Genomic DNA, 21,142 nt, shown 5'->3' on the forward strand with positions numbered 1-21,142 from the left:
AGAATAGGTACGTTGTATCAACATCTACTCAGGCTTTCCAGATGACCTATTTTTTACAGAATGCTAAATGGGAAATGAAATTGGGTATGGCAGATTTAGATATCTCTCAGGCCTTAGAACTCTCAAGCAGTGCCTTTATATCAGGAAGTTTACGGTCTCAAAGCTACATGGCACTGTTTGACTTGTACTACACCCCGGCTAAAATTGCTAAGTGGGGAGGTAGAGGAGGTCATTGCTGCCCAAGGTGTGGGCTGGTAGCGGCTAATGATTTACATATTTTTTTTTTGTCCTAAACTCTATATTTTTCTCCATGATGTAGAAATTTTTCTAAATTCAAAACTTAATATTTCAGTTGCTCTCTCGACAGAGCTTGTTATACTTGGTTGTGAGTAATCATCTGAAGGGGAGAACTAGGTATATAATTGCCTTTCTGTTTATAGCTATGTCCATGGTAAGGCTGTCTATAACATCGGAGTGGATTAGCCCTGATGCTCCCACCTTTTTACATTGGAGAGCAAGGATCCTGCCTATGTATAATCTAGAGTCAGCTATTTTCTTAAGGTGGGGCAAAAGAAGGCGTGAGATGGGGCGACGTATTTGGGATCCTTTGGAAAAGTGGATTAAGGAATAGTCAAAAATTGATTGGCTATATGTGAACTCGCTTATTCTATTAGTATCGTAAAGTCTATTTCAGTACATGGGTTTGTTTGTTTATATAAGTTATGTAATTTTGTTTTTTCATCTCTATGCCTTATTGTTTTTTTTCTTCTTTTTTTTCCTCTTTCTTTTGACTTTACCCTCCTTTGCAGCCATTACGGAATTTAATTGTTGGAGGAATTATTGAGTATTGTATGAAACCATGCTTTTCTTTTCTTTCTTTTAACCAATGCTGATTGTTTCAAGCTTCATCAATAATAAAAAATAAAAAAACCACTAGCTAATGAACTCCGTGCTGTGCTGGAAAATCACAAAAGCCTTTTCCATCATTTATGCAGCGCTCCAAGCCCAAAAGATTATTGTTTTGACTTGTACTGGTTCTCCCTTGTGTCTGGACAAAGCTATACCTCTCTGAAAAGCTCATGACGAGGCGAAACACGTCTGAGGGGTTGTATTTATTCATTCCAGGTTGTCTTGGATGATATTTTACCAATGCAAAGCTGTAATGCTGTACTCGGAGTGGTAAAAGGCTTTTGTCATTTTTCAGCTCAGCATGGATTGCAGTAGCTAATCCTCTGCTTAATGATTTTGCTGTAAAAATTGCAAGATTCTTGGTTACTTTCTAGCTCCTTGTGGATGGTCCTGCGCGGTGAACCGATTCAGAGTCACTGGTGTTGTATGATGATCTATATTAGAGGTGTTCTCCACCTAAACTTGCGAACCAACCAGACTTCCTTACTTCTTTTTTGTGTGTGTATAAATATATATGTGTATGTATGTGTGTGTATATATATATATATATATATATATTTTTCATTCACTGCAACGCCAGAACCCCATGAAGAAGTGCTCGTACGCACGAAACGCGTCGGGATGGACGATTCAAGTGCAACAATGTCTGCTGCTGCATCTGCTTTTGCTCAATAAATGGTGGCAAGAAAGAAACTTACCTGAGTGTGGTCATCTCTTCCCAGGCAACTTTGTGTTTGGATATTTGCGGCACCGCCTGAGCCGCGAGCATGACCCCGCTGCGCTGGTCGCAGTCCTGCTGAGATGTCAATCGGCAATTCGGCACGAGAAACAGGCAAGTGCGATTGAGCAAAATAAACGGCATTTCAGTAGCGTGACATGTAGTGTGCACACCCACTTGGGATTAATTTATTATACAGGACTGAAGCTTGGCAACTCACTGTAGTAAGCAATCAGAACTACATCTACCATCAGGCCACACTGGTGGCCACGCCCATCTGGGCGGGAGAATTATCATAGAAAAGTAGAGCTGGAAATGCCTGTTTCATTCACTGCAACGCCAGAACCCCATGAAGAAGTGCTTGTACGCACGAAACGCGTCGGGATGGACGATTCAAGTGCAACAATGTCTGCTGCTGCATCTGCTTTTGCTCAATAAATGGTGGCAAGAAAGAAACTTACCTGAGTGTGGTCATCTCTTCACAGGCAACTTTGTGTTTGGATATATATATATATATATATCTATCTATCTATCCTACTGGCGGTCGCCAGTAGGTAGATATAGTTAGGACCTATTTTCCATAGGAAATCCGCAACATTCTATTTGGAATAACGTTGGCACCGATTAACGAATCTTCGCGAAATTTTCCTAACTTATGGCCAGCTCCGGTCTGCTCCTATCGTTAAATTTTCACGGTGATTCGTCAAGCGGGGGCCGATAAAAAAGGGGGGTCCCAAAACACGTTTTCCCCATGCATTTTCCCATAGGACCTGTTGACGCAGCTACAGCCCGAACTGCTGAACGGAATTACTCCAAATTTGGCAAAGAGGTAGTCCTCAGTTCAGACTCGTGCCTTTTGCTTAAATGGTGTAAATCCGTTCAGTAGTTCCTGAGAAAATTGGAGTTAAAAAGATAGATATATCTATGGCCTCGGAGGATCCGCGCACCCTCCCCAGCACGAGCTGAATGCTAATTGGCTGCCAACACTCTGAATCAGGAAGTGTTGGCAGCCATCTTGTGCTTCGGCAGAACCGAGGCATAAGAAACCCCCCCCAAAAAAGGCGCAAAATGCGACAAGGGGGCAGGGTAGAAACACCCTGACCCCCTAGGCCTGCTCAGGGGGTCCCACAAGGACCCCCAAGGCCCCAAAATAATTTAAAAAATAAAAAAAATCGCGGGATGCTGCCGGGAAAAAAAAACGAAGCGCGGTCTCCCACGCTTCGTTTTTATTTAGCCCCCAGGGGGGCCAAGTCCCGGGGGCATTATGTATATTATAATGGGGGGCCCCCCAGCTCCGGGGACCGCCACCCCCAGGGCTTATCTGAATTATGGGGGGGCTCTCAGCCCCCCCCAGCCCCGGGGACCGCCACTCCCGGGGCTTTATTATAGATGGGTGGGGGGGCTCAAAGGCCCCCCAAGCCCCGGGGACCACCACCCCCCGGGGCTTTAAATTAAGGGGGAGGGGGGCCGCGCGGCCCCCCCTGGAGCCAATGATGGCCCTGGGGACCGCCACCCCCCAGGGCCGGCTCCTGCAGTGCCCACCCCGGGACACTGCTGTTTGCAATGGCAGGGCGGGAGCCTCGCGGCTCCCGCCCTGCCATTGCAAACTGCTTTGCTTCATTGAGGCGAGAGCAGGGAAACATGCTCTCGCTTCAGTGAAGCAAAGCAGATTGCTTTTCCACATGGGGAGCCGCATGTTAGCTGCTCCCCATTTGGAAAAGCAATGCCGGCTCCCGCAGGAGGCGGGGAGCCGGCTGGGACCGTGGGGGGATTGGGGACCCCCCATGGTCCACAACGAGGTAACCAGGCCAGGCCCACGCGGCCCCCCTCCTAAAAAAAAAAAAAAAAAAATTTAAGAACGGCCCCGGGGGATGGGGTCTCCGGGGCCACAGGAGGGGGGCATGGCAGCCCCCCTACAAAAAACAATTTTTTTAAAAAAAAGGGCCATGCCCCGGGGGATGGGGTCCCTGGGGCAAATTATAGCCTCGGGAGGGGGGCCATGCGGCACCCTTCCCGCTCTCTTTTTTTTCATTAAAAAAAAATTGGGGCAGGCCCTGGGGATGGGGTCCCGAGTGCCAATAAATTAGAAAAAGGAGGGCTACACATCATTTGAGATGTCATCAGTGATGTCACTGACCATGTCATGAATGATGTACTATGTGACATCCTCAGCAGTGGATTGCGGGCGCGCGAGATGTAGTTAGTACAACCATAACGGAGGAATTTCAATGGTTTTGTTCGAGTGAAATGTCCAGCTAACTATAACACCCCTAAAACCTATTGTTTTTTCAGTGAATTTCTAAGGCCTTTTAAATGCTAATTCCTGACTATATCAGGCCTGAAACCTATGGTTTTTTCAGTGAATGAATATATATATATATATATATATATATTCACCATATGTTTTCCATGATTTGGGGTCGCGCTCGCAACGGGCACAGCAGATTCATAATTACAGGCAAGCAGAGTCCGATTCTAAAGCCCAATGGAGGGCGATTAATTGGTCCCAGATTGACGCGCAGCATCACACCCACTGGAGGGTAGAAAAAATATGAATGAAACGGACTACATTTCCCAGAGTTCTAAACAAATGACTCTTGATTAGGCACACTTGAGGCCAAGTAGATATTATAAAAACTCAAGTGGGACAATGTGGCTTTAAGAAAAAGGATGCTGCACGGGCCTCTGATGAGAATCACGAAGATTCGAAACGCGTAAGGCCAGGGACGCTACGCAGGAATGGGAAGCTGCAGGCCTTTTGATTAAATAAAGTGGATACTTATCTGTTGTGAGCGCGACCCCAAATCATGGAAAACATATGGTGAATATACAAGCGGCAGTTCCAGGCCGCGTGGGATACCGCACTGCCGGAAAGAAACGCCGGACCCGTGAAAACAAATCCTTTGCTTTCCGCAACGGGCACAGCAGATTCATAATTACAGGCAAGCAGAGTCCGATTCTAAAGCCCAATGGAGGGCGATTAATTGGTCCCAGATTGACGCGCAGCATCACACCCACTGGAGGGTAGAAAAAATATGAATGAAACGGACTACATTTCCCAGAGTTCTAAACAAATGACTCTTGATTAGGCACACTTGAGGCCAAGTAGATATTATAAAAACTCAAGTGGGACAATGTGGCTTTAAGAAAAAGGATGCTGCACGGGCCTCTGATGAGAATCACGAAGATTCGAAACGCGTAAGGCCAGGGACGCTACGCAGGAATGGGAAGCTGCAGGCCTTTTGATTAAATAAAGTGGATACTTATCTGTTGTGAGCGCGACCCCAAATCATGGAAAACATATGGTGAATATATATATATATATATATATATATATATATATATATATATATATATACGCTTAAAAAACCATAGGTTTCACACGTGTTATAGTTAGCTGGACATTTCCCTCGTAAAAAACCAATGAAATTCCCCCGTTATAGTTAGTGCAGGCAACTATAACTCACGCGACCGCAATCCTCTGCTGATGACGTCAGATATTACATCACTGATTACATGTGTCTTTCTGAAAAATAAATATTTGTAATATATGTATAGCTAAAGATTAATGGAAGAAGACATGGGTAAATAGGTGTCTAAATACAGTGATGTAATATCTGACGTCATCAGCAGAGGATTGCGGTCGCGTGAGTTATAGTTGCCTGCACTAACTATAACGGGGGAATTTCATTGGTTTTTTACGAGGGAAATGTCCAGCTAACTATAACATGTGCGAAACCTATGGTTTTTTAAGTGAATTTGCAAGGTTTTTTAAATGCTAATTCCTAACTATAACGTGTGTGAAACCTATGGTTTTTTCAGTGAATTTGTACGGTTTTTTAAATGCTAAGTTATGTATTTATTATTTATTTTTTCAGGCTTTTCAACGTGCACGCACGGTGTGCTTCGCGCACCGAGCTCCCACGATGCGTTGTGCGTGCCGTGCGCGCACCCCGCGCTTTTTTGGCAAAAAAATAAATGTTTTTTTCACCCTTGGGGGTCCTTCAGTGACCCCCTGACAAAGGCTAGGGTGTCAGGAACTGTCCACCCTGCCCCCTTTTCACGTTCTCCACATTTGTTTTTCACTGCCTCAGACTGCGAGAGACAAAATGGCGGCCGACACGTCCTGATTTCGACCGATAAGAATGTTTACTGACATCTAACAACCAATCAGAATTGCGCTCGCGCACGTCACCGTGCGCGCACCGTGCGCGCTTATAGATATATATGTACTTTTAACTGAAATTTTCTCTGGAACTACTGAACAGATAGACTCCAGATATTCAAAATGCACATCCCTGACCTGAGGACTACCTCTCTGCCAAATTTCAAGTAATTCTGTTCAGCCGTTCGGGCTGTACCTTGGACTAAAGGTCCCTATGGAAAAATGCATGGGGAAAACGCGTTTTGGGACCCCCCTTTTTTCTCGGCCCCCGCTTGACTAATCACCCTGAGACTTTCAGGGTAGGAGCGGAGCGGAGCGCCCCACCTATTTTGAAAAATTCGCGAGGATTCGTCAACCGGCGCCAAAGTTATTCAAAATAGAATTTTCAGATTTCCTATGGAAACACGGTCCTAACTAGAACTATCTACTGGCGGAAACTGGAGCTTCGTACAACAAATGCGGCGCCAGTGTCAGCGCTTTGATATGGCACCCTCATCAATAACGCCCAGTGTGAGCGATATTGACGTGGAGGTCTGTTCAGTAGCACCTCAGGGTTTAACATTGTCTTAAATATTTATTATGGCGATACAACTGCCAATTCTCCCTCACCGACCGGCCTTCGTTGAAATTCCCTCTTCATACTCCAAGGCTGTTATAATTCTAGGTTTCCACAACCACTAGACCACAACACCTCAGTAGCTTTATGGACCACTCCACATAAAAAGTCTGCAGGTATGTTCCTGTTAGGAGTACTGTGGAGCTTTCAGGTCTACTTACTGTGAATATTCTGCTGGTTTCGTACTGTCATGTATGCACAGCAGCTCCTTGGGCTACCCTACATAAAGTCTCCACGGATCTTCTTGAGAGGCAGCACCCTCTCAGCAATTCATCATGAGGTGATCCACAGTTTGCCAATGAGATTTTAAACATGTTTGTTGAAGTCCTTGATCCCTCTGTCTTCTTACATTTTCTGTTCACTTGCTGTGGAATCTACTCACAAGGTAGAAATCTGACAGAGCCATGATGTTCAAGTACAGGAAGCTCAATCAGTATGCTCACCCATTCCTAACAGTCGTATTCATCCCGTCCAGTAAGAGTCTTTTTGTTAAAGATGGAATTGGTCGTCGCCACTGGAGGACAGGCTACTCACAGATAATATGCCCAAGAGGGCCACATCATTCACGTATCGGAAGCTGATAAATAACCTTCCTGACCCTATGGGAACCCTGCGTGAGAGGTGGTCCAGTGATGTAGGGGAATTTGACGACCCAGAGTGGAGGGAGGCACTGGCGTCCCCCCGGGAGGCGGGGGATACCTTCTAGGCTTAGATTGGTACAGCTTCGGATTTTGCATCGGTCATATTACACCAGGTACACGCTACACAAAATAGGGAGAGCACCCCATCCATTCTGCCTACGCGGCTGCGGGGAGGAGGGTACCTTCTATCACACCATCTGGGAGTGCCCCAAAATCCAAGAATACTGGAGGCGAGTGATGCGGACGCTGTCCCAGGCGGGGGGTGTGTCACTGGTGCCGGAGCCCAGGCGCTGCCTGTTAAACGTATGGGAACCTAATGACCTTAGCCGGCAGGCTCAGAGCTGGGCTACATTGGGAATCGTGCTAGCTAAGTGGAACATAGCGCAGAAATGGGGGGTGGGAGAGGTGCCGCTGCTGTCCGTATGGGGGAGGGACATGGATATGGCTATGCTAGCCGAGCGATCAGTGTACATCGGGAGGGGGTGTCCTCAAAAATGGTCTAAAGTATGGGGGGCATGGAATAAACATCGAGGAGGTATATGTGAGCCACCGCCAACGCTTGATGATGAAACCCCTGATGCGGACTGAGGTGCAAGACTTTATGGCGCACATATGGGGTGTGGCTGCCGGAGGTGGGCGGATGAGTGGGGGTATTGTTGGGTGGTTGGGGGTTGAGCCACTTGTGATCTTGTTATATGCTGGAAAACGAATGCGTGATCAACAGTTGATGCATTGTAATGTGTTGAAAGAAAACAATAAAAATTGTTTAAAAAAAAAAAAAAAGATGGAATTGGTGAGGGAGCACCCACCACATACATGGTTGTTGGGAATGAGTTGGGGCGTTGTACAGGCATGTGGATTGGTAGAAGGTGAAGACCAGGGAGCATGGCAGGATGCATATACATACAGATGTGTGGTACAGGCTGCCCAGAGCTCTTCTGTGACATGTTTCCGGTTTTGCCACAATGTGATGTGGTAGGCGCAGGTTGGGAATTAAAGAGGCCTACTGACTAGAAGTGGTAAAATCACTCTATAGCTAACTAGCCCTTTCTCCCATGTGGTTGCGCTAACCGTGTAGACCCATAGGCTGAACTTTTCATTGCTTGCTGGCTTGTCTTCTTTTTTCCCTGTCGTATTGCTGAGTCTGGAGCTCTGCCTCCATAGGACTGCCTTGACCCTCACCTCAGGGTGCACGTGGAAAAGGGAACTCAATCTAGAAATGTTGGGCTCTGCATGCAGTAGGCTTCAAAAGTGATTGCAAAGCTTCACCAAAGTGTCCTCCAAAGTTTCAAAACGCCAGAGGTTCCAATAATCTGGAGGAAGAGTGTTGGATGAACTAGAGCACTTGCACTGAGCAACTTTATGATCTTTCAGAATTTTCATTTGAGTGTGCTTACATTTTTTTTTCTCTTGTGTTACCAGGACAGAAAGCTGACCAAGGCAGAGCAGCAGCGGTTCAAGGAGGAAGCAGAGATGTTAAAGGGGTTGCAGCATCCCAACATTGTACGCTTCTATGACTCTTGGGAATCAACGCTGAAGGGGAAGAAGTGCATAGTCTTGGTGACTGAACTGATGACCTCTGGCACGCTTAAGACGTGAGTTGTCCAGGTTTGGTGCTTTTGAGGTAATCTGGGTAATCTGGGTGATCTTGCTGTGCAGATGTGATGTCTGGGTCTCCATGCCCCCTTCCCCCTTTGCTTGCTACTCATTTATTTAGACAGACTGGAAGGTAGACGGAAGGAAAGTCTGCTTTTTTTTGCTTAGTTCTAAGATTTGTTGTGAGACGTATGTGGATCCAGGTGTCTCTGAGCCATCCTCCAGGTCGTACCCTAGCCTGTAAATAGGTCAGTGTCTGTGTTCTAAACTACTGTATCTCCGTCTAGGTTAGGCATTACAATCTGGGATACTTCTGCGCTGGACATTAGAGAGACCAAGGCAATGTTATTTTAGGATGTTTTAGGATGGCAATTACTTGGCAGCAATACTAGCAGTGGAAGTGCACCATTGAAAAAACATCTTATACCCTGTGCTGATGGCTGTGCCCCCTTTTTTCTCATTTACAAATATCTTTCCTTTTCCACATAGTATTGGGGGACCTGGCTCTGGTTGATCCAGTCTGATTGAATTGTGTGCAACTGCCCAGGAGCTGAGCCAGTCTACATCTGTCCCCCTGTCTTCATACTATCTTTGCTCAGCTCCCCTTTTTGCATGCTGCCCTTCCTTAGTTTACCTGTCTGTTGAGCTCTCTTTGCCTCGTTTGTTCTCTGCCCTCTCTTTGTCCCCTGTTTGTTCTATTCTGCCGGTCAACCTCCCTGTGAGTTCGGTACCATGCTTAGCACCTTGTTTGCTTGGAGACCTTGGTCTACCCTCCCATGTGTTCTGTACTCCTGTTTAGCACCCCACCCCCCTCTGTTTGTGCTGATCCCTTGTTAGCCTGGGTTTCTGTGATGTGCACTCTTGCAGCCTGTGTGGTGCCCCTCATTTGATCCCTGTGTGTGCACTTGCCCCCCTGCCTGCATGGCTCCCTTGCTCAGTCCCTTGGTCTGGATGGTAGCGTCTCCTATCCCATACCCTCACTTTGCCTCTTGATCTGTATGGTACACTCGCTAAGCCATCAAGGTACCTTTGCTCATCTCCTTGGTCATTATGGTACCCTCTATTTTTTTTTTTTTTTAATCTTTTAAAGACCTTTATTTAAACTTTCCGGTACACAGCAGAGAGCCTACAACCCTGCGGGCCGGCCGCGAAGAACACAGTTGGATTTATGTCGGATCACACAGCCCTGTGCCGTCAACCCGGAGGTACGGCGGCGTTGAGGAATGCAAACGTACCGAGAGGTAGAGAAGAATGTTGCAGGTCTCAGAATTACAGCAAACAACCACAAATTAAGAGCATGCTGCCCTAGGAGGCATAAGGTATTATGGTACCCTCTATTAGCCCGCTGATTTATGGTGCACCCTCTTATCCCTCCTCTGGAGTAGTATCCTAAATGTGGGCCCAATTTAGACTGTAGTCTGCTTCTATTTCAATACTTGCAGAGCTGTCTCTAAAAGTATTGTTACTTCTTCACCATGGAGTTTGGATGTTTCCAGTGCTTGATTTGTAAAATGGTAAGTGCCAGGGCTCTGACAAGGCGGCCACTGCAGCTTGCACCACCCATCGCCCCTGTCATCATTGCCAAAACAACTACTAACCGTCTCTCTCGCATGTAAATGCGACAGTTCAGATTATTCCAGGTCCCCAAAGCTAAAGGAATGGCTGTGGAGGAAGGTATTAGCAATTTTTTTAATGTATATTTTTTCCTAAACATCTGTTATACTGATCATCTCTGAATTACATGAGCAGCGCCACCGTGTGGCAGACTGCCCTAAGTGTGGTGTTGACAATTAGGTGCCGAGCACCGGAAACCAATTAAGTGCCGGTCCTCAGCACCAGAAAGCACCAGCTCAAATTAAGAACTGGATGTTTCCATTGTGTGCTGGCTTCCTTCTTCCTCCCATAGTGAGAGGGTCCTCCATAGGGATTCCGCTAAGTCTAACTATCTTCAGAGGTTAGTTGTGTACACGAAACACCCCTAGAGAACATAGTGTTGACAAGAGTCACTAACGAAAGGAGCAAAGCTGCACCATTAATGTGCTTGCTATGCATTACAAACTGGTATGGTTAGAGAAAGACCATAACATGCTCAGTGGGAGGGTAACCTGCTGTGCTTTACCACCACCACCACCACCACCACAAATGGATGGGTGTTGGAGGGCGGTGATCTGGATGACACTTGTTAAAAGCAATCTCAATGTCCGGTGCTGACATTAGGATCCTCTTCTGTGAAGTGGCTGTCTAGAGACATTGTAGTGATGGTTATAAGGAGGGAGACCTTCAGAAGCCAAGAGATGGGGCCTTGGCAAATGATGCACACTGCTAAAGATAGGTTTGATGCGCATTGTGGTCATCGTGTATGAATTGGTGCTAGATTAAGTGAAGAGCCAGCTTGCCTCGTATCTCTGGGAGAAGGCGAGGCTATTTGAAGAAGGTACATACAATATGGACAGCAGATTCTTGTGGAGGGAAATACCAAGCACTGCCACAGTTATTGAGTCGTCTTGGATGCCTCACCGACAAGTTCCTCCTCAACCATTTCAAATATCTGCTCCAATGATGCCATGCTCCAGGCCGTGCGGGCAGTGCCACACAATGATGAATTGTCCCACCCACTCCTGGGATCCCGGAGCGCTTTGCAAAATGAAAGAGTTATATATGTAAGTGTATGTATGCTCCGTAATAGACTGAAGTTTTGTGCGTACTCACGCTCACACTTTCACACTCATTTGTTTTATTTTAAAAATGATATCCAAATTGTGGAAATACAGATATGATAAAGCGATTAAAAATATCGGACACAAACCTATTTTTAAAATCGAAAAAGTAAAGTAAATGCAGGCTCATTGTAAACAATAGACTGTATCGCTAGAGCATTAAACTGACACTGTATCTTTAACGTTCACCATTGCTCTAGTGTCCCATCATGCACCAGAGGTGACAGGTTAGGTCAGTTCATTTTTCCTCTATGACGATATTCCACTCTTTCTCCTGTCAAAATGCATTCACTCTTCGCGAAGTGCCCTAACTGTGGCAAGAAAAAAGCCCAGTAAGACCCTCGCAACCTCTGCATAGTATACTTTCCGAAAGATCATTCTCATAAGATTGCTACCACTACATGAATATATCCAAGTGAACCCTTGAAAGGCGAGACGCTTACTTACCACCTACCTCTGTACACTCTTCCCTTGCTACAGACTACCCAAGAGGTAGATCTAAAAAGCACAAAAATGCCTTGTGGAGAATGTCGTTCCCAACCAATCTGGAGACCTATTGCGTCGAGGACAGGTACTGTGGCAACTTACCGTGAAGAAGAGGTTCTTCACCGACGATGTCAAGACATTACTACAAGTTGACTTCGAGTCAAGGACCCCCTTCGACATCAAGAACATCACCTTCAACGTCGAGACAGCCACAATTAGTGTCAAGACCACCACCATTGACGTCAACACAAAAATAAGTCTGGTTCTGCATCATGCATACACACGTCGAACTTGCTTCACTGCCTAAAAAAGGCCAGTACCACAGTTCTCAGATTCTGAGTATTCTAGAAGATAGTCACCCACAAGAGAAGTTGCGCCAGTAGAAAGTCTATCTGCTACTCCTTCCTCAAGGGGATCTGAATCTTTGAGGTTTTCGCCAATCATACCTACGCCAGCGGCTCCTCCGGATCAACTTAAACCTGAAAGCAAACACACCACGTGGTCAGAGGGACGTAGTAAATCTAGGTTGCCAAGAAGATTTAAAACACCTAGACGATCCATTTCCCTAAGGAGATCCAGATCTCATACAAGGTATCGCAGACATCACAGCAGAAGATTGTCTTTGCACAGAACCTCCAGATAAAGATGCTACTCACCATCCACACACTCTTCGATTAGAGATTATTCTCCAACGCTATCCACTCCCGCCAGAGTATCACCAATAGATGACATCAACACTTTTAATTATGTTTTAGTCAGTGGGCTTTTAAAATTGAACATACCTATTCAGGCACCTACCACTTCTACTTCTGTGATATTCAAAAGCGTACATCATGGAGCTTCTTCAAGGCCTTCACTACACTTGGTTCCAGGTATTCTAGATCTGGCCATGCAATTATACTTGACTCAAGCTTCTGCAAAGTTGGCACCTTCTCGACTACTTAAGAAGAGAGGATCTTGACCTGGTGCCTTATATTTCTTAAGATCAGATTCTCCTCTGGATTCAGTGATTATTATGGCTGCATGAAGGTCACATACAGCAGCTTCTTCTGCTGTGCCTCTGGTAAAATGAGACTGAACATATGACTCAGTAGGTAAAAAGATGTATGGTACAGCTGCCACGTCCATAAACGGCGAGTGCAACTGCTTTGCTGGGTTGTTACAGCAGACCTCTGTGTGACTCACCTCCGAGATTGGCTGAAAAACTGCCAAAAGAGGAAAAACAAGATTTTCAAGAAATCTTGCAAGAGGTCACAATGGTCTCAAACCGGATAATATGCATTGCAGCTGATTCTTTCGCCCTGTCAGCACACACCTACTGTCATGGGATATGCCTGGTTGAGATTAACATGGTTAAAGCCTGAAGCACAGAAGATTGGTTGTGTACAATAGGCTTGCAGGATGCCTATTTCCATATAATGTTAATAAAGAAAAACAGGAAGTTCCTAAGATTCATGGTAGGGAAACAGCACCACCGTATTATATTCTTCCCATCTGCCTCCTGTCAGCTCCTCACACTTTTACGAAGTTTATGGCTGTAGTTGCGACCCACCTATGAACACAAAACTTTTCATATACCCATATCTGGACGACTGGTTGATAAACGCACCATCTCTAGCCATAGCATTTTCAAATAGCAATGCCCATCTTACAAAAACTAGGTTTGAAAATCAGTTTTCAGAAATCAACATTCGTTCCAGTAATAAGGACTCACTATTTGGGAGTGATTTTAGACACCACTGTCACAAGTATTTTTTAGAGGAGAGACTGTCATCTATTCATCAGAAGTCAACTGCTGAAAAGAACTACCCATTCAACAATGTGTCGAGTTTCTTCATTGCTGGGATCAATGGCATCATGCATCTTTCTGACACCGCAAGTCAGACTCCACATGAGACCGTTGCAGCAATGTTTGGACAATCAGTGGAGCCAGAATTCAGGAAGTTGGGAAAACCAGATAACATTAACCCAACAAGCAATTTAATTATTCCTTTGGTGGTGCAAAGCTCCCAATTTGTTGAAAAGTTACTTTTAACAAGGACATGCCTGCTTAAACTATCATGACAGATGCTTGTCTACTAGGATACGATGATCATATGGACCATTTTCCTACTTGGGACTTGGCTAATGAAAGAACAATCTTATCAGATCAACCGTTTGGAGTTTAGAGCTATCCATGTGGCTCTAAAATCATTTCTCCCTTCGTTCAAAAGAACTTCAATCCTTTTTCAGACGGACAATACAACTACAATGTATTATCTGAACGAATAAGGGGGGATATGTTCGAAACGGGTGACTCTCGAAGCTCAAACCATTTGTAAATGGCTTCTTGCACAGAATCTAAGGATTATGGCATACACCTAGGAATGCACAACGAGCAAGCAGATGCACCAAGTTGTTTAATACAAGACAATCACGATTTGTTTATAAACGACAAAATCCTGCCAGAATTGGACCTTTTTTGACGACGCACACAACAAAAGATGCCCAAACTTTGCCTTCAGATTTTACCAGCCAGGATCCATGGGGGATTCCCTTTTCATCATCTGCTCAGGTGCTTTTCCACCTATCCCAATGATTCCCACAGTGTTCATCAAACTGCAACATACCAAGACCAGAATGATCTTAATAGCTCCAAATGGCCACGGTATGGTGGTTCACAAATATTTTTCACCTATCAGTGAGACCACACAGAAAATTGCCACGCACACCGGATCTTCTCTACAAATTCTCTGGTCAGGAATTACACCCTAATCTACCATTGTTCAATTTAGCAATTTGGCTTCTGAATTCCTGCAATAGGGGTGGTTAAATCTTCCACAAGATTGCATGAACAATGTAAAGGCGGCAATGTGACCATCCACTAGAACATCATATTCACTCAAGTGGAAGAGATATTGCATATGGTACATTCAGAATTGCCATAACCCCGATTCATGCCAAGAGGAGGTAGTTATCCTATACGATCTGATAGAGACTTCTAGCTGCAGATTCCATACTTTAGAATCATCCACATGAATGGTGAGCAGCCAAAATGCGTTCCGTGGTGGCCGACTAAGTTTTAAGCAACTACACGTGTCGTCGTCCTCCTTTCAGAAGGAAAATGGTGTGTGTGTGTGTGTGTGTGTATATGTATATATCTGTCTGTCTGTCTGTATCTCTATCTATCTTATCTATCTTATCTATCTTATCTTTATCTCCATCTCCATCGGACATCTCCATAGGACATCTCCATAGGACATCTCCATAGGACATCTCCATAGGACATCTCCATAGGACATCTCCATAGGACATCTCCATAGGACATCTCCATAGGACATCTCCATCTCCATCCGACATCTCCATCTCCATAGGACATCTCCATCTCCATCTCCATCTCCATCTCCATCGGACATCTCCATCGGACATCTCCATCGGACATCTCCATCTCCATCGGACATCTCCATCTCCATCGGACATCTCCATCTCCATCGGACATGGACATCTCCATCTCCATCTCCATAGGACATCTCCATCTCCATCTCCATAGGACATCTCCATCTCCATAGGACATCTCCATCTCCATCTCCATAGGACATCTCCATCTCCATAGGACATCTCCATCTCCATCTCCATAGGACATCTCCATCTCCATAGGACATCTCCATCTCCATAGGACATCTCCATAGGACATCTCCATCTCCATCTCTCATAGGAAATCTCCATCTCCATCTCTCATAGGAAATCTCCATCTCCATCTCTCATAGGAAATCTCCATCTCCATCTCTCATAGGAAATCTCCATCTCCATCTCTCATAGGAAATCTCCATCTCCATCTCTCATAGGAAATCTCCATCTCCATCTCTCATAGGAAATCTCCATCTCCATCTCTCATAGGAAATCTCCATCTCCATCTCTCATAGGAAATCTCCATCTCCATCTCTCATAGGAAATCTCCATCTCCATCTCTCATAGGAAATCTCCATCTCTCATAGGAAATCTCCATCTCTCATAGGAAATCTCCATCTCTCATAGGAAATCTCCATCTCTCATAGGAAATCTCCATCTCTCATAGGAAATCTCCATCTCTCATAGGAAATCTCCATCTCCATAGGACATCTCCATAGGACATCTCCATCTCCATAGGACATCTCCATCTCCATAGGACATCTCCATCTCCATAGGACATCTCCATCTCCATAGGACATCTCCATAGGACATCTCCATAGGACATCTCCATAGGACATCTCCATAGGACATCTCCATAGGACATCTCCATAGGACATCTCCATAGGACATCTCCATAGGACATCTCCATAGGACATCTCCATCTCCATAGGACATCTCCATCTCCATAGGACATCTCCATCTCCATAGGACATCTCCATAGGAAATCTCCATCTCCATAGGAAATCTCCATCTCCATAGGAAATCTCCATCTCCATAGGAAATCTCCATCTCCATAGGACATCTCCATCTCCATAGGACATCTCCATCTCCATAGGACATCTCCATCTCCATAGGACATCTCCATCTCCATAGGACATCTCCATCTCCATAGGACATCTCCATCTCCATAGGACATCTCCATCTCCATAGGACATCTCCATCTCCATAGGACATCTCCATCTCTCATAGGACATCTCCATCTCTCATAGGACATCTCCATCTCTCATAGGAAATCTCCATCTCTCATAGGAAATCTCCATCTCTCATAGGAAATCTCCATCTCTCATAGGAAATCTCCATCTCTCATAGGAAATCTCCATCTCTCATAGGAAATCTCCATCTCTCATAGGAAATCTCCATCTCTCATAGGAAATCTCCATCTCCATCTCTCATAGGAAATCTCCATCTCCATCTCTCATAGGAAATCTCCATCTCCATAGGAAATCTCCATCTCCATAGGAAATCTCCATCTCCATAGGAAATCTCCATCTCCATAGGAAATCTCCATCTCTCATAGGAAATCTCCATCTCTCATAGGAAATCTCCATCTCCATAGGAAATCTCCATCTCCATCTCTCATAGGAAATCTCCATCTCTCATAGGAAATCTCCATCTCCATAGGAAATCTCCATCTCCATAGGAAATCTCCATCTCCATAGGAAATCTCCATCTCCATCTCTCATAGGAAATCTCCATCTCTCATAGGAAATCTCCATCTCCATCTCCATCTCTCATAGGAAATCTCCATCTCCATCTCTCATAGGAAATCTCCATCTCCATCTCCATCTCTCATAGGAAATCTCCATCTCCATCTCTCATAGGAAATCTCCATCTCTCATAGGAAATCTCCATCTCCATCTCTCATAGGAAATCTCCATCTCTCATAGGAAATCTCCATCTCCATCTCTCATAGGAAATCTCCATCTCCATCTCTCATAGGAAATCTCCATCTCTCATAGGAAATCTCCATCTCCATCTCTCATAGGAAATCTCCATCTCTCATAGGAAATCTCCATCTCTCATAGGAAATCTCCATCTCTCATAGGAAATCTCAAAATTCTATTTTGAATAACTTTGGCGCCGGTTGACGAATCTTTGCGAAATTTTCAAAACTAATGGGGCGCTCCGCTCAGCTCCTACCCTGAAAGTCTCGGGTGGATTCGTCAAGGGGGGTCCCAAAACGCGTTTTCCCCATGCATTTTCCCATAGGACCTTTAGTTGAAGGTACAGCCCGAACGGCTGAACAGAATTACTTGAAATTTGGCAGAGAGGTAGTCCTCAGGTCAGGGAAGTGCCTTTTGCATATATGGAGTCAATCTGTTCAGTAGTTCCAGAGAAAATTGCAGTAAAAAGCACATACATATCTATAGCCGCGCACCGTGTGCGCACCCTAACGTGCGCAAGCGTAATTCTGATTGGTTGTTACATGTCAGTCAACGTTCGTATCGGTCGAAATAATGAATTATCGTCCGCCATTTTGTTTGTTTTCAGTGCGAGAGTGGAAAAGGAAGGTGGAAAACGTGAAAAGGGGGCAGGGTAGAGAGTACCTGACCCCCAAGCCTTGGTCAGGGGGTCCCTGAAGGCCCCGAAGGCAGAAAAAAAAATGTAAATGTTTTTTGTAAAAAAATCGCGGGTTGCGCGCACGGTGAAAAACCATTAAAAAAAAAAAAAAGAATTTAAAAAGTAGTTTATTGAAAAATAAATATATTAAAAAAAATATAATACATACATAACTTAGCATTTAAAAAACCGTACAAATTCACTGAAAAAAACATAGGTTTCACACACGTTATAGTTAGGAATTAGCATTTAAAAAACCTTGCAAATTCACTTAAAAAACCACAGGTTTCACACATGTTATAGTTAGGTGGATATTTCACTCGTAAAAAACCAATGAAATTCCCCCGTTATAGTTAGTTCAGATAACTATAACTCACGCGACCGCCACTCTATCACAAGGATGATGTCATCAGTGATGTCAAGAGTGATGCCACTGACCATGTCATGAGTGATGTAATATGTGACGTCATGAGCAGAGGATTGCGGGCGCGCGAGTTATAGTTAACTCAACTAACTATAACGGGGGAATTTCATTGGTTTTTTACGAGTGAAATATCCACCTAACTATAACATGTGTGAAACCTATGGTTTTTTAAGTGAATATATATATATATATATGTGTGTGTGTGTGTGTATGTGTATGTATATGTGTGTATATGTATCCACACACACAATCTCTCCCCTCACAAACGGAAGAAATCCAGCCACACTGATAGGGGTATCAACCAAGACTATTGTTTATTTGGCACCACGAAACAAGAACTTGTTTTGACCTACATTGGTCACCGTCACATGACCACAGTTTCTCAGCAACGGGAATAAATACAGCGTCAACCAGGAAGTGACAGAACAAAAATTGGAAAAGAAACTTCCGCTCTCCAATCCTCCCAGCAGTGTTTTGTATAATATTAATACAAACATTAGTTAAATTTAATCTAAATTAAAGATAACACATAATGTACATTCTTAATACAAAGTGTCACCATTATTTTTTAATATAGTCCTGTTTGTTACACAAATTGTATAATTGTATGATATTTGATGTGAGTGTAAACTACATTACCCAAAGTCCTTCAGTATTGATTTGTTTATGTCGGCAAAACTACTTAACTAGACCTCGTCGAGCCGGTCGTTGTGAGATCTGTGATAGTCTATACATCAGAACAGCATGGTTGCGAATCCAGATGCAGTACCCTAGGACTCCTAAGTTTTATATTGTGGAAATACATTTTACCTAAACAGTCTTTCTCAACTGAGGAATGGAAATGGGGAGTAGGTAGATGAACAAGAAATTATAAACCTAAATTAATAGAAATGGGAAAACACATTAAGCTTCATGGCTATAGTAGCCTACAAGACAATGTCCCAACATGCTCAAATTAAGCACTCAGTGGTTGAGGTCACTCATTCCTACAGTTCCACCAATCCTGTGATATCTAAAGAGAAGAATAAAGGTTTCCACGTGTGGAGGAACCTTCTTCGTGCAGATTACCTCCCTAGGTGCAATTCTCCAAGTGGCTTCATTCATTCTCGACTTTTATGCATTCTGTAAAAATAGATAACAAAGTTAGTGTATCAGAACTCCTTATATAGGCCTCTCTAAATCAGGTGTTTGTTAAGCGCGACTACTCACCCGTAAGGGTCTCAAGGCGCTGGGGGGGGGGGGGGGGGGTGATGGAGGGGGGTTCGCAGCTTGCAGTCCATCAAGGAGGGGGTCTGTCGAATAGCCAGGTTTTGACGTTTTTTGCGAATATGGGGGAGCGATGTTATCTGTCTGAGGTGGAGCGGAAGGTCGTTCCAAGCTCTGGCCGCGCGGCAGGAGAAGGAGCGGCCTCCCGATCTGGTCTTTCTGGTGTGGGGGACCATGGCGTAGGAGAGCTGGGCTGATTGTAGTGTCCTTTGGGGTGCGTGGAATTTGAGTCAGCTATTCAGGTATGCTGGTCCGGTGTCGTGGAGGGCCTTGTGAGCATGGGTTAGCATCTTGAAGGTGACTCTAGCTTCGATGGGGAGCCAGTGTAGTGTGCGCAGGTGCTGGGAGATGTGGCAGTGTCTTGGCAGGTTGAGGACCAGTCTTGCCGCGGCGTTTTGGATGTTCTGTAGCTTGCGGGTGACCAGGGCATGAGTGACGGTCTTTCTGTGTTCTAGGGGGATCCATTTGAAGGTCTTACGTAGGAGGCGGAGGGTGTGGAAGCAGGACGACGAGACGGAGTTGATCTGGCGGTCCATTTTGAGCTCTGAGTCCAGGATGATTCCCAGGTTGCGTGTGTGGTCCGTGGGGGTGGGCGGGCTTCCGAGGACGGGGGCCACCAGGTGTCGTTCCAGGCGTCTGGATTTGTGCCCATGATGAGTATTTCAGTTTTGTTAGTGTTTAGTTGTAGGCACCTGTTTTTCATCCATTTGGCGACGGCTTCCATGCCTTCTCGAAAGTTGTGTCTGGCGGTGTTGGGTTCGTTGGATAGGGAGAGGATGAGTTGGGTGTTGTCTGCGTATGACACAATGTTGAGTCTGTAGGTTCTGACGATGGGGGCGAGCGTACCCGTGTAGACGTTGAAGAGCGTAGGGCTGAGGGAGGACCCCTGGGGGACTCCGCAGGTGGTTGGTGTAGGGTCCGAGAAGAAAGTGGGGAGTCTGACCCGCTCCCTTTTGCCGGAGAGGAAGGAGCGGATCCAGTCGAGGGCCTTGTCTTGGATCCCTGCGTCATGGAGTCTGCGTATTAGGGTGCGGTGAGAGACTGTGTTGAACGCCGCTGAGAGGTCGAGGAGGATGAGGGTTGCTGTTTCTCCTTTGTCCAGTAAGGTACAGATGTCGTCTGTTGCGGCGAAGAGGGCGGTTTCCTTACTGTGGTTTTTTCTGAAGCCGGATTGGGAGGAGTCGAGGATGTTGTGTTCTTTTATGAATGTGGTGAGTTGGCTGTTGATGGCTTTGTCGATGACTTTTGCTGGGAACGGGAGCAGGGAGATGGGTCTGTAGTTTTTGAGGTCGGTGGGGTCCGCCGAGTGTTTCTTCGGGAGGGGGTTGATCTCAGCGTGTTTCCAGTCAGGGAATGAGGCGGTTGCCAGGGAGCGGTTGATGGTGTGGCAGAGCATGGGTGCGATGGTGTCGGCGGCTCTGTTGAAAATGTGGTGGAGGCAGGGGTCCGTGGGGGCCCCAGAGTGGATTGACATCATCGTTTTCAGTGCGACTTCGGTGGTGAGGGCTGTCCAGTTGTTGATCGCTGGCTTCAGGGTGTCGGAGGTAGTTGGTGAGGGTTCAGTGTGTTGAGTTTGTCGCAGAGGTCTTGTGAGGGAGGTATGTCGGTGGACTCGC

General features: G+C 45.4%; 1 protein-coding gene across 2 annotated transcripts in view; it reads left to right on the forward strand.

The window, feature by feature from the left end:
• WNK3 (WNK lysine deficient protein kinase 3) overlaps positions 1-21,142 on the forward strand; it is a 1,041,636-nt gene that overhangs the window by 209,252 nt on the left and 811,242 nt on the right. For both annotated transcript variants that reach the window (XM_085629857.1, XM_085629858.1), the window contains exon 3: positions 8,472-8,644. In XM_085629857.1, coding sequence (XP_085485983.1) covers positions 8,472-8,644 — 173 coding nt within the window. The remainder of the gene's footprint in view (positions 1-8,471; positions 8,645-21,142) is intronic.

Source organism: Triturus cristatus, chromosome 10 (assembly GCF_964204655.1).
Source record: "Triturus cristatus chromosome 10, aTriCri1.1, whole genome shotgun sequence".
Classification (NCBI taxonomy): Eukaryota; Metazoa; Chordata; class Amphibia; order Caudata; family Salamandridae; genus Triturus; species Triturus cristatus.